At 48.7% G+C, this 12,500-nt stretch overlaps 1 protein-coding gene across 1 annotated transcript in view; it reads right to left on the reverse strand.

Moving 5' to 3' along the window:
• Nucleotides 1–12,500, reverse strand: part of LOC135804563 (A disintegrin and metalloproteinase with thrombospondin motifs adt-1-like) — a 13,392-nt gene that overhangs the window by 826 nt on the left and 66 nt on the right. The window contains exons 1-14 of the mRNA XM_065318453.1: nucleotides 12,083–12,500; nucleotides 11,245–12,003; nucleotides 9,200–9,280; nucleotides 8,793–8,939; nucleotides 7,500–7,658; nucleotides 6,595–6,735; nucleotides 5,880–6,050; nucleotides 4,804–4,962; nucleotides 3,644–3,808; nucleotides 3,014–3,145; nucleotides 2,128–2,274; nucleotides 1,334–1,483; nucleotides 525–557; nucleotides 1–70 (exon numbers count right to left, since the gene is read on the reverse strand). The exon at nucleotides 1–70 is cut by the window's left edge and continues 826 nt beyond it; the exon at nucleotides 12,083–12,500 is cut by the window's right edge and continues 66 nt beyond it. Coding sequence (XP_065174525.1) covers nucleotides 1–70; nucleotides 525–557; nucleotides 1,334–1,483; nucleotides 2,128–2,274; nucleotides 3,014–3,145; nucleotides 3,644–3,808; nucleotides 4,804–4,962; nucleotides 5,880–6,050; nucleotides 6,595–6,735; nucleotides 7,500–7,658; nucleotides 8,793–8,939; nucleotides 9,200–9,280; nucleotides 11,245–11,425 — 1,736 coding nt within the window. The 5' untranslated portion in view covers nucleotides 11,426–12,003; nucleotides 12,083–12,500. The remainder of the gene's footprint in view (nucleotides 71–524; nucleotides 558–1,333; nucleotides 1,484–2,127; nucleotides 2,275–3,013; nucleotides 3,146–3,643; nucleotides 3,809–4,803; nucleotides 4,963–5,879; nucleotides 6,051–6,594; nucleotides 6,736–7,499; nucleotides 7,659–8,792; nucleotides 8,940–9,199; nucleotides 9,281–11,244; nucleotides 12,004–12,082) is intronic.

Consider the following 12,500-nt stretch of genomic DNA (forward strand, 5'->3'; position numbering starts at 1 on the left):
TCACTGTCGCCTGCTGCCAAAGCCACGTTCTCTCCATTGGCCTGGGTTTCACCCGATGTGGTTGCCTCGGCTACAGCAGAACACGGCAGAAGGCATCAGAAGACAGCAAATACACAGAACAGGACATGTTATTTTTTCTAGGTCCCAGCCGCCCATCAGTTCACAATCAATGCACGACATCAGACACCAAAGATAGGGAGGCAGCAGCAGCAACAGCAGCAACAGCAGCAGCAGCAGCAGCAGCAGCAGCAGCAGCTACCCGCAGCTCTTTTAAAACGGTGCCTGAGATCGACCGGAGAGCTCATAAGTGGCTTGTGCAACGCTGTACATGCACCGTGCATCCATGATTAGCGCTTTCAAGCCGCAAGTACTATGATCCCATCAGGGCATACAGGTTGCACACAGCACCATGCGACCTGGGGTGGAGGTGAATTCACAAGTGACCTTGAACGAATCCTCAGCGGCTACGAAGACCGGCAGACCTAGCAACATTCCATCCCCGGGGAAGTTCCAGGGAGGCTCACCTGCTGTAGGAGAGGTCACTGGTAGCGTGGCGCCTACAAAAAGCAGCAAAGCAACAGCAACGGCAACACCATCATCATCATCATCATCATTGAGAGGCTTTGAATCGTTTTTATCAAAATCTAAATATTTGTCGGGTTGGAAGGTGGGAGTCAAAGCTAACCTTGATCAAAGCTAACAATGGTGGTAAATACTTGCCGCCGACAAAGGTGACAAGCAGCAATTCGTTATTGAGGATATGATGCCTCCATGAGAAAAGAAGTTTCCAACGATCCTTGGTCTGTCACGGGTTAACCTTGCGAATAACGACCCTCGATCGGCCAGAAAAGTGAGTTTTCGTTATTCGCGAGGCTAAAAGTATGCGGTCAAATGGTTAATTGGTTGCTTGGTCTGATGATGATGATTTTTGTTTATTTAGAGTCGAAGAACAAACAGGCAAATTTGCCTAATTACATGATATCGACTAGTGTTGCTATTCGCAAGTTATAATATCCAAGGTTGCTATATCCGGGGTTGTTATCTAACATACTCATAATCAGTAATCAACACACATTCACATTCACAAGGCCACTGAAGAACCCCCCCCCTAAACACAGTGCACTGCACAAGCGCCTGGGTATGGATGTGTTGATCACCGCAGATCTCACTCATCCCAGCGTACCGTCACGTGCATCACTCCTACATTCCACATTCGGCAATGCACAGTGCATTTGTACTGTGCCAGTTCAGAGTTATTACTGTATTAGTTAGCAGGACTATGCAGCTGATCAGGATAACAGTTAGCACTAGAGGGTACGGGTAGAGAGTTTACCTGGGCATGCTCGAATGGCACACTGCTTCACCTCCCTCAAGCTGCCCTTGCAGTAGTCACCGAGGCACGCTCGACTACGATACGTCTGGCCAACGCCGCATGACACTGAGCAAGTTTCCCACTTGCTCCACTCGGCCCAGTCGCTACCCTCTGCAGAGCACGGCATGAGACAAACGCAGGACATGCTAGATGAGAGGGAATGGAACAGCACTGCTACTGACGTGATGGAACGCTAACTAGCAGTACCATGGCTCGGGGCGGCATTCGTGGCATTTGCGCCCATCAAGGCTATCGTATGATGAATCCATAGCCATTGTTGACCCCATGTCTTTTTCGTTCCTAGCAGAATTTTTAGTTTTTCCAGGGCACTATGTATATTCGGGTCTGAAGTTCTTCATTGCCAACCCAACTTTCGTCACGCATGTGTTCGTGTCTTAAATGTATGGGCAAAGCCAGCAAAAGCAAGAAAACTCTCAGACAGAACATCACTATTGACAACGGGCAGCGTGTTCCTTAGCCGGCTAACAATACTGTACAACACCATGCCAAATGTCATGTAGCATGCAGGGAACCCAAAACAGAACAAAGACAGACCATCTTGCGGGTATAGCGGCATTCAAAGAAATGACTGAACTTTGCCAGGTGACACTCGACTGGTGCCAAAGCCGCTCTACTGTACTACAGTACACAAAGGTCAAAGGTCAGAGTGAATCGAATACCCCCAGCTCTACTGTACAGTACACAAAGGTCAAAGGTCAAAGGTCAGAGTGAATCGAATACCCGGCCCAGCTTACCACAGTCCATCTGCCGGCATTCCTGCACTTGCAGCCAGTGACCGTTGCACACACCCTGGCCGCAGTCGCGCGTCCGTATGGAGTTGCCCACGCCGCACGACACGGAGCACTGCGACCAAAGCCCCCACTTCTGCCATGGGCCATCCTCTGTAGAAGTACACAAAAAAAGAGAAGCCAGGAAAGCACATGCTTACACAATGCACTGCATGTAATGTAATAATTTGTGAGGACATTGAAGCTCCGAGGTAGCCTCGTCATCCTTCCACTAAACCTCCAACCTGTACGTGCTACATGAACAGACCTCGCCTACACCACACACAACGATTGTTTCAAAATGTTCACCCAGGAGGGCATCATCAGGGTGATGATTTGTTTTCACCCAGGAAGGCATCATCAGGGTGATGATGCAATGATGCCCTCCTCCTGGGTGAAAACAAATCGTTATGCATGGTGTAGCCGGGGACTGTTAAGAAATGTGGTACGGGTTGTATGTAGTGTATTGCAGATAATTATACCTTCTCATGCCATGAGCTCGGTCTTGGACCCCTTGGAGGCGGGTCGGATCTTTGTGGAACCCCTATTGGAAAAAAAGGAATTTATTCAATCATGAACTAGAAATGTATCTGTCCCGGCCAAAGCACTTTCCCACAGTTCCGACTACACTCTATGCATGGCCGGCCAACACAGCATCAGCCGGGAACAGCTACTGAACATGACTGTTATCCCTATCATTATGTATATCATCGGTCTGCAGCGAAATGTCGGGGTGCTCTCTAAAACAGAGCTGTTCAGGGTGTGATTCAGCTAGACACGGTGCATCACTGAGACGCCAAAAATATATTATTGTACAGGCTACTATGCCCATCTCTAAAGCCATGTGCCTTACCACACTCTCCCGCATTGCATGTCCTCACTTCCCTGGTGCCAGCACACGGCGACGACAGGCACGTGCGTGTGCGGACGGACTCTCCTCTTCCACACGTGGCAGAGCAGCGTGACCACCCGGACCATTCAGTATCTGATGATGAGAGACATAGGCGGCAGACAACACCAGTGTTTTCTCAAGATTCTCAAAACCATAGTGCCCCTGGATGTCGTTTATCAACTGGGGTGTTCGTACGTGTTGCTTTCTTTGTTTTACTTGAGCCAGAGGAACAGGTATTGCAGCCTTCTTGCTGTGTTCGCAAGTTGTATTATTTCTACTACAGTTTGTTAACATAGCATGTGTTGCGCCTGCGACTCAGATTTGACTGTTGTTGTTTCACCTGACCACGAAACCTACTTGCACTTATGTCTGATGAGCCTGTGATCATTGGTGAGAGCACATATTGATGCAAGTAGAGAGTGTAGGTTAGTCTGCAAGGGGACATAATGCTTCTCACCCAGGCAAAACTGTGCTTGATTACTGCCAATCTGAGTAAAAATATACAAATCATCGACCTATGCCAATTGCGATTAAAAATCAAGTCACTGTATAATCATATGCACGCTGCATGCTGCATGTATGTGGACCTACGGGTTTCACATGGAGGACCTCTGCAGCTGCCCACTTCACGAGCAAATCCACTGCATTGGCCAGTCTGCGGGCAGGACCTGGCACGCAATCTCTGCCCGGCGCCACATGTTCTTGAGCATGCGCCCCATGGTGACCATGGCCTCCACGTCAGCGTGGCCGCTGTGCCTAGAGAGCAAGCAGACATAATTGACTCTCAATAGCATAAGCTCCACTCCTACTTGAGGAAATATTTGAAAGATCAGACCACTACAGGACTACCCTCACTAGTATCAACTGGACTGGCTACAGACATAACATTCCATCGACAACAATCCCGGGAGTCTCAACATATTTGTTTCTAACGAGTAGTGTCTGCTATCAGGACTGATAAGCAACCACTATACTGTACACGTTTTGTCAGGGGATTTGTGGACTGTTGTCAACTTATGAGGTTTGTCTTGTTACCAATGTTGTACTTACGACGGTAGACATGTATAGAACTAAAGAAATCAGGCCCGTCGCACCGACTTTGGAGGTGGGGCGGCCATGGAAGGGGGGGGGGGGTCCGGGGGCAGTCCCCCGTGAAAACATTTCAAAAATTGAAGCCAATTGCAAGCATTTCCGGGCATTTGGTGCCATTTCAGTGTACGGTAACTACAATGAAAGACTTTTTGATTCTGCAACAAGCCAAGAAGACGCTACGATCGGGGACAAACATTACCCTCCCCTTGGGAAAAATTCAAGTTGAAGCCAATTGCAAGCATTTCCACTTGAGGCATTTAGTGCCATTTCAGTGTAACTGCAATGAAAGACTTTTTTGATTCTGCAACAAACCACGACCGGGGACAAGGATTTGTCACGTTTGCGCTAAGCTGCGATCATTGCGCTTTGTTGCAATGTGCTCCAAAACAAAACAAAAACAAACAAAAAACGCCGAAAAAGTGGGGCGGCCTCAGCTGCCCCAGCCGCCCCGGCTGTGACGGCCTTGGAAATAAACACCATGCTGCTACTGATTGCAAGTGGTGGTGGTGGTGATCTTGAAAGTGACTTTCCACTGTAAGAAGGGGTGCGCATCTTCTACCCAGTGTGGTCCACATGAATGAGACATGGCTAGGTTGAGCGCACATGTAGCTTGCGTGGAGATGTGGACCTGGCCATTGAGGATACAAGACAGTGCTCACCTGAACAAGCGCGAGGCGTGCAGGATTCGCGCTGTCTATCGTTGCCTGGACATGTTGTCGACGGATCGGTGCCCCGGCACGTACGTGAACGCTCCTTCCTGCCAGAGCCACATGAACCGGCACACTCTGACCATCTCGACCACTGCGTCCATGATTTCGCTGTAGTAGACGAAAAGAAGAAGACATTTCCCCCGCATAGACAATAACAATTATATCAATAACAGCAACACAAGGGTGAAACAACCTCGGCGCTACCCGTACGGCACCGCTCCTTCAATCAGGAATTAACTCGTAACAACAGGTCTGCATGCACACTAACTTACACCAACAATTGTGATATTACAGCAGTAACTGTACTGATTGAAGATCAGCACACACACACACACACAGAGGATCTGGAGCAGAGCTCTCAGACTAGAGCAGGACACACACACACAGAGGATCTGGAGCAGAGCTCTCAGACTAGAGCAGGACACGCAAGTACAGGATCTGGAGCAGAGCTCTCAGACTAGAGCAGGACACGCAAGTACAGGATCTGGAGCAGAGCTCTCAGACTAGAGCAGGACACGCAAGTACAGGATCTGGAGCAGAGCTCTCAGACTAGAGCAGGACAGATTGGTATACATCCAAGAGGTGGAATGTGTAAAAAAAAAACATTTCCAAAAAAACCCGATTATGGTGTATCTTAGAAGTTGCGACTTCGGCGGTAATAGTCATGAAGTGGATTGTTCCAACTAGGAACACACGCTTCTTGCCGAACTTGACACTTGACTGACTCACGACTGCGTCTCTGTAAGTTTGTATCCCTGGTGATGGTTTGGCCTGGAGAGCAGTATATAAGTGGTGCTTTTCAGGCACAATCTTCCTCAGCCTACTCAAGCTCAACTGATGAGGGGTGAATTCCCCGAAACACCGTGTATTGAGCAGGGAGTGGTGCTTTCTTGCAGGTTTGCCGAGTGGAAGGTGCGACGTGCTCCTCGTGTGCTCCGGATGGCAGTCGTGAGTCAGTCAAGTGTCAAGTTCGGCAAGAAGCGTGTGTTCCTGGTTGGAACAATCAACTTTATTGTGTATCTTACGGATTAATGTGCTGCATACTCCGGAGTAGCACTCGCGCCGCTCTTCACGGCGACCCGGGCACTGCACAAGGGCGCCGCGCGGACAACTGCGCGTACGCCGCTGCTCGCCTCCTCTACCGCACGTCAAGGAACACGACGTCCAGCCGGACCAGCTGCTCCATTCTCCCGTGCCTGGACACAATCAGATGGCAGCGAGAGTTACTTAAAACTCACGTGTGCTTTTACAACGGGCAAACTCCACAGTCCTAAAACTTCTCCTGTGAACACACATCTTTCTACATGTAAAGGTGTCAGACAGTCTGGTACTGTGTCCGCACCTTACAGTCAGCCGATCTGGCCAGATAACTGGAGCAGGTTGAGCCAGTGGCATGCATGGGTAGCGTGCTTGTCCGACCTCCTTGGCCATTTCACACAAGACAAGTTCATCCTCTCCGAGCAGCATGGAAGCATTGCACATCATTAGTGTCAATGCATTTTACCCTACGCGCACACTTGGAAGGCAAGAATAGACGTACATGCATGTTTCAGGGGATGGAGACAACACCACCCTTTTTCTTCTTCTACTACAACCGCCAAAGTGGCAACAACATCTTAGTCAGTTGACTCTCCAGCTCATATGTGGTGCTCAATCAAATCTCCATTCAAGATCCCTGGTTGTGCAGTTAATCCAACAAGTAATTTCTAATTGGGCTCTTACATATTGACATCTACTTACAAGGTGGTTCGCTGCATCGCTTTGCTTTCGTAGTTGGCTCAGAGCCACACTGACCCTCGCCCGCCGAACAAGTGCGTGTACTCTCCACTATGCACTCCGCGGTGCAGGATCCCCACGCCGACCACCTGCTCCAGGTTGCTTCTAATCAGAGGAAAGCACAATGCCAGTGGACGCACAGAATGCACGATTGTACACATGCACATATCCGCCGGATGGGTACACGACGTGGCCCACGCAACGTAGGGATCCACGAATACAAAACCAGCGCAGCATGCATGCACACAATAAACTATACACTGCCAGCCATTGTAATGGATTCAAGGAGGGGGAGGGGGGGGGGGGCGTGATACAAAACATAGCATGGATGCGCATGGTCCCCGTACCATGGCAAAAGATTTTAAAATCTTGTCCACGATTTTGCCACAATTCTCATGAACTGGCACCCTGATCGGCATTCACATCATTCACTCCCCATCCATACGTGACTACCACACATTCGGCATTCACATCATTCACTCCCCATCCATACGTGACATCCATACGTGACTAGCACAGACTAACACACATTTCAGCTCAGTCTCATGACTAGACAACATTTTTGTTTGTATTTATCAAATGTCGATTATTGTAATAACCACGGAAGCAGGTGCATACAGCCACACACAACTCTCTAATCACCACCCAGTGGCTCACAGAGACGTTAGGTGGCAGTTGTAGACAGTAACTTACGCCTGCTTTGACAAGGTATGCATGCATGTAAATGGAAAGGGGAAGTAAGGATTGCTGCCTGAGCTAAATAGTCCCAGCGGTTGCACATGTACCCATCGGAGAGGGCCTAGAGCAAATACAAAACATCAAGAGACTCGAGGCGCTCAGTTTATCGCTATCAGAGCAGGTGCGCTTACGCTGTCTCTGCGGACATGGTGCTCCGTTGCAGTTCTGCTTCATCTGGTCGTAGGCGTCGCAGGTTTCAGAGCGACAGCGGCGACTTGAGCGGGTGCCACCGCCACACGTGACCGTGCATGCTGTCCATGTAGACCATGGCTGCGGCTCTCTGGCCACCTCTGCAACAGGTAGTAGAATCCATACAGGAAATTACACTGTATTCGAACATAACGTGAACTAATCGTCATGGGACACCACAGGTATCGATTAACGGAGGTAATTTCACACACACGCACACACACATACAGATTAATCTTCCCACCAGGAAGTGGTGGCATACATGGAGACAACATTGACAACTGTAATGCTAAAAGATGTGGGTTCACTCCTGGGCTGCCCGTTTCGGAGCAGGGCCAATTTAAGCCGATCACGTAAAACGTCCAAACACAGGGTCGAAACACACATCGTCTCCGCCGTTTCGGGTACTACATGTATAATGTTGGTTTTGTTTGCCTCTACGCTACGACTCCCTGTTGCCTACCCTCAACTAGGCCGGGTAAAATCTTTTCCCCACTAGTCCGCATAGAAAATTGTGCCACATCTACGGCCATATGCAGCATCAATACACAGAACGGGTGATAGGGCTTGAAAGTGATGACGTCAAAAACGGCCAGGGAGTAGTAACTTCACATCAGATTTCTATCATTGGATCCACTTAGGCTATTGCCTCAGTGTGTGGGTGCATAGCAACCCACGCATGTCGTATGCAGGTGTGACTTTTTCTTCGCCACCAGCTGTCGCCCCACCCCATTAGCCAACCCAGTCAATTTCACTGGCTACATCACCTTGCTGTGAGTAGTAAGACCGCTTGAAATGTACTTGGATCCATACAAAAACTGGATCCAAGTGGATCCAGTTTTTGAATTTTTGAAATTGATGCTACGCTATGACGTAGCACTTTCAAGCCCTATTGCATGTCCACATGCTAGAGTGTCTGTCTATCTACACAACCGCACAGTGTAGGGTGCATGAATTGGAGGGGGGGGGTCGTTTCCACCACCTATACACGTATTATGTTTGCTGCTCAAAAACCCTTCACAGTTCAGCAACATGATCCTGGAAAGTGTACTCACCCCCTAAGCTTGCGTACCCGCTAAGTGTGTACACCGTGCCATACTGATCCACAACAATAAGGACTAGAGCAACAGATTAGGGCAGCTGTTGCTGCAGATTGGGAAGACTGATTGCCACTGACTGTGACGTCAAGGAAAAACCGACAGCATGAGCACCGTAGTCATTGGCAGTGTACTCACCACAGCGGCGCACGGTGCAGGCGCGCAGCTCCACGGCATTGCCTAGCAGGCACACGCCAAACAGACATCGGCGACTCCTCCGCTGCGACCCAGAACCGCAAGTCTTGGAACAAGCCGCCCAACTCGTCCATAAGCCCCATTCTCCAGCTGCATGCACACACAGAGGGAAGCACACAGAAGAGTTTATCGAGGATCTTGTATACAAACTATTATTTAGATTGGAAAATGTTTGATAGAGAAACGCCAACAACAATAGCAAATCAGGCATAGAAGATCGGTAGTCGTAGTGGCAAGATTTTTAAGTAGCTTGTCCGAAAAGCGGGTCGCCGTGTCACAGACAGCCACAGTATAAACTATGATGAGAGAAACGCAGACAACTCACGCGGCCCAGGATCAGCAATACTTACGCAGAGCTGCTCCTGCTGTTCGCTCTGTCAGTGGCTCTTGGCCTTCTGTCTGCTGAACAGAGCTAGTGGATTCAGTAGCATCTGTACAACCAGAACACAACACAAGGTCAAACACGCAAACTCGTGAAGCAAATAGTTGCATCGCAACACACAGGTCAGGTAAACTAAATTCAAGTTTGCACTGCGGCATCCCTATACCTGGCCAGACTGAACAAACGGATTGCATCAGCAAACAGTGCTGTAGGATAATACCGCACTAATTCACAATTTGGTCATAGGTCAAAACGGGCATTCCATGTGCTAAAGCACAGTCCTTCACACAGTAACTTAATAGCGAGACAGTATACTGCACTTTAACCGTATTTGCATTGCTCTGCCCCACAGGCCACGTATGGCGTTGTTCTTGAAATGCATCTGTACAAGTAAGATGTAGTACTGTACAAGTAAGATGTAGTCCTTGTGTGTAAAGAAACCACTGTAGTACTGTAGAGGCAGAAAAATTTCGTGGGTCAATAATTTCGTCCGACTCCAGAGAAAGGGAGTCCGTGCGGTTGTGAATTTCGTTCGTGGATCATGAGAGTATATTGAAAAGCTTGACAAATCGACATTAGTCCTACATTTAATTTAGTCCAAAGCTCCTTGGACGAAAAAGACGAAATTAAATTCCAGACGAATATTTCTGCTTATACAGTACTAAAGATTACCACCAGGTTTACAGTAACAATGGCTGCAGGGGGAGTAGGGCGAGGGGGTGTAGGCATGTCACTTTTTGGTGACATGCACTTCCATTATGCTGTCGACACTCATCAGTTTCCTCCTAAAGAATATGCCACTTTTATTCACCAATGGATCATTGACAATCTATGGATGCCGTCAAGTTGAAAATTCACAGGAATCATGGCCTGTTCACTGTGCTGAGTGGTGTTGAATGCTAAACTCAGTCTCAGTCTAAATGCGCATGCACACTAACTGAGTCTGTAGACAGCCGAGAGCATGCTGCTGCAACTAGGGTAGAGCATAATTATGAAAGACCCCCTCAAAGACCATCCAATTTGAATGACAAAGTGATAATGGGCCACCCGTTGGCATCATTAACTGGCATTGAACTGGCAAGATGATCATTATTCGGGAGGAGGAGGGTGGGGGGGGGGGGGGGGTACTAGTGGAACATGAGTCATAATTATACTGCTACCTCCAGCAGAAGCCAGCATAAGCAGTATCATTGGCTATTAGCTGTTGACTCAAGTTTTTATGATGCTGCCCCACTAAAAGAAAAATGCACCACAGATAGTGCTCGTCGCTGACATGCAGTTTAGGACGACTGAGACTGGAAGAAAGAGTCTGATAACATTGTCATTTTGTAGAATGTATTGCAAGGCGTTGGCCCACTTCTTGAGCACCCACTGCCAGTTTTCAGCCCTGATCAATGCTGAAAGGAGATCATGCTGTGACATGCTGGCCCATCAAGGCACTGGTGGTGCTTGGCATGGGGTATGATCCTTTCAGCTCCTGGACCACTACCAAGTCACACTGGCAGTAGCCAGTACATGTACTGCCAGGCTAGGCTGCAGGACCAGGTCATGCTGACAAAGTGCACTTGAAAGATGCCAGGAAATACCACAGCAACCATTCCAAATAATGACCCATGGTGCCTGAATTTTAACTGGGTGCAGCCAGCGTGTGATTCTCATAGACGTTAGCTAATAAAGTTTGTTCATAATTATTATTATGTTGTGCACACCATCAGTGAGCACACACTGCCAAGGTCAAATCCAGTGTTATGTAACAATGGGAGAGGGAACTAATGTTGTTACTTCAGGCCCTCTAGTATATATTCTAGTCTTTTAATACGCAGTGCTATGTCTATGCAATATGAGGCTATGATCTATACCACAGGCCAAATATTTTAGCTCAGTTAAACTTTTTTTTCTTGGATTATTTTTCATTCCGCGGCTCAAGCAAACCACGTTCATGTTCACCAAGCACAACCGCTGTTTCCAGCGCAAAAAAAGAGCAATGTTTTCATTCAAAACTAAGTTACTTACCACTAGTTGCAGTACTAGTGCCAACGGCCTCAGTTGGAGGTGCTGAGGTTCTGTCAGGAGAGGATAGTCGCTCCGTGTCCGCGTTTTCTTGCCCTCTTGCCCGGTGGGAAGCGCCAACCACAAGAGCAACAACCACTACTAGCAAGTAAACCAGATCGCCTCCGCAAGTGTATCGAGCCATGGCCGCGTGCTGCCAAACCTTCCGCGTATGTGATCGCTTGTCCTTTCAGAACTCATCAAAACATAAATTATTATAATCACCAGCGTTTCCTCGCCACTTTACAGCAGTCGTACTCCGTATATAACAAGCAGCAGAACGAGCCGTACGTCCGTCCAGAGCGAGATATCTCGACGACAGGAAAGTCAGTTATGTCTTGCTGCAGGTAGTCGAAGCAAACACGGTGGTCACCAGTCCAATACCGTTGGGATGCAGCTGCACTCACTGTTCAGTTGGGACTTGGAGTTGAGACGTGGGAGAGAGAGAGAAGAGAATGTTGGACTACGATAATTGATGAAGTGCTCAACGTGGAGCAGACCCCGAGTGATCGACCTCAACAACCGCACCTTGTCAAAACCCACGAGAGCCTCTCGCTTTCACAAGCTACAGACTGCGGGAGTCGGGTGATCCGTGGCAGGAGGAGGTAAACCTGTTCCGTCACTCTGCGAATCTGCCGCTAGCTCGTCACTGGGTAGGCTCTTGCCTGCTGCTGTCGGCGGTGGCTGTGTTCCGCTCAGAGCAGTGCTACAGCAGTGAACAGTCTGCAATGAAAGCAAAAATTGAAGCGTCTGGAAACTAACGTCTTTGTTGTGTGTCGCTTTGTCTCCAATAAATACTTACTGTCTTTCAAGCCAGGATTCGGCCTGCTTGCGCACCACGATGAATCGCTCGTTCCCTGCGTGCCTTGAATCATGTGAATGGCCGCAGCTCACTATGCCTGTGGCAGCAAGGTTGTAGAGTCAAGCAGCTTGTCGGTGACACTGACTAGCCAGAATGCTAACGAGTAACGGCTACAAAGTCTACAAGTCCGTGCACTAAGATTAGAACCAGTGCAGAAATAAAATTAATAAAATTGTCACAGCGGAAGGATGGCGTGAGATTTCTCCTGCTTTTTTGTTTCAGAGAACCAGCTAGCTAGGAGCAGAAACGCGGCTGCAAACAGTGGAAACAGCACTCACCGTAACCTCGGACGTCTTCCCTCACTCAGTTTCGCACAGTCAGTGTGCTGCTCGCCTATCCTGGCCAGGTGGAGATTCGT

Source organism: Sycon ciliatum, chromosome 1, assembly GCF_964019385.1.
Source record: "Sycon ciliatum chromosome 1, ocSycCili1.1, whole genome shotgun sequence".
Taxonomy (NCBI): Eukaryota; Metazoa; Porifera; class Calcarea; order Leucosolenida; family Sycettidae; genus Sycon; species Sycon ciliatum.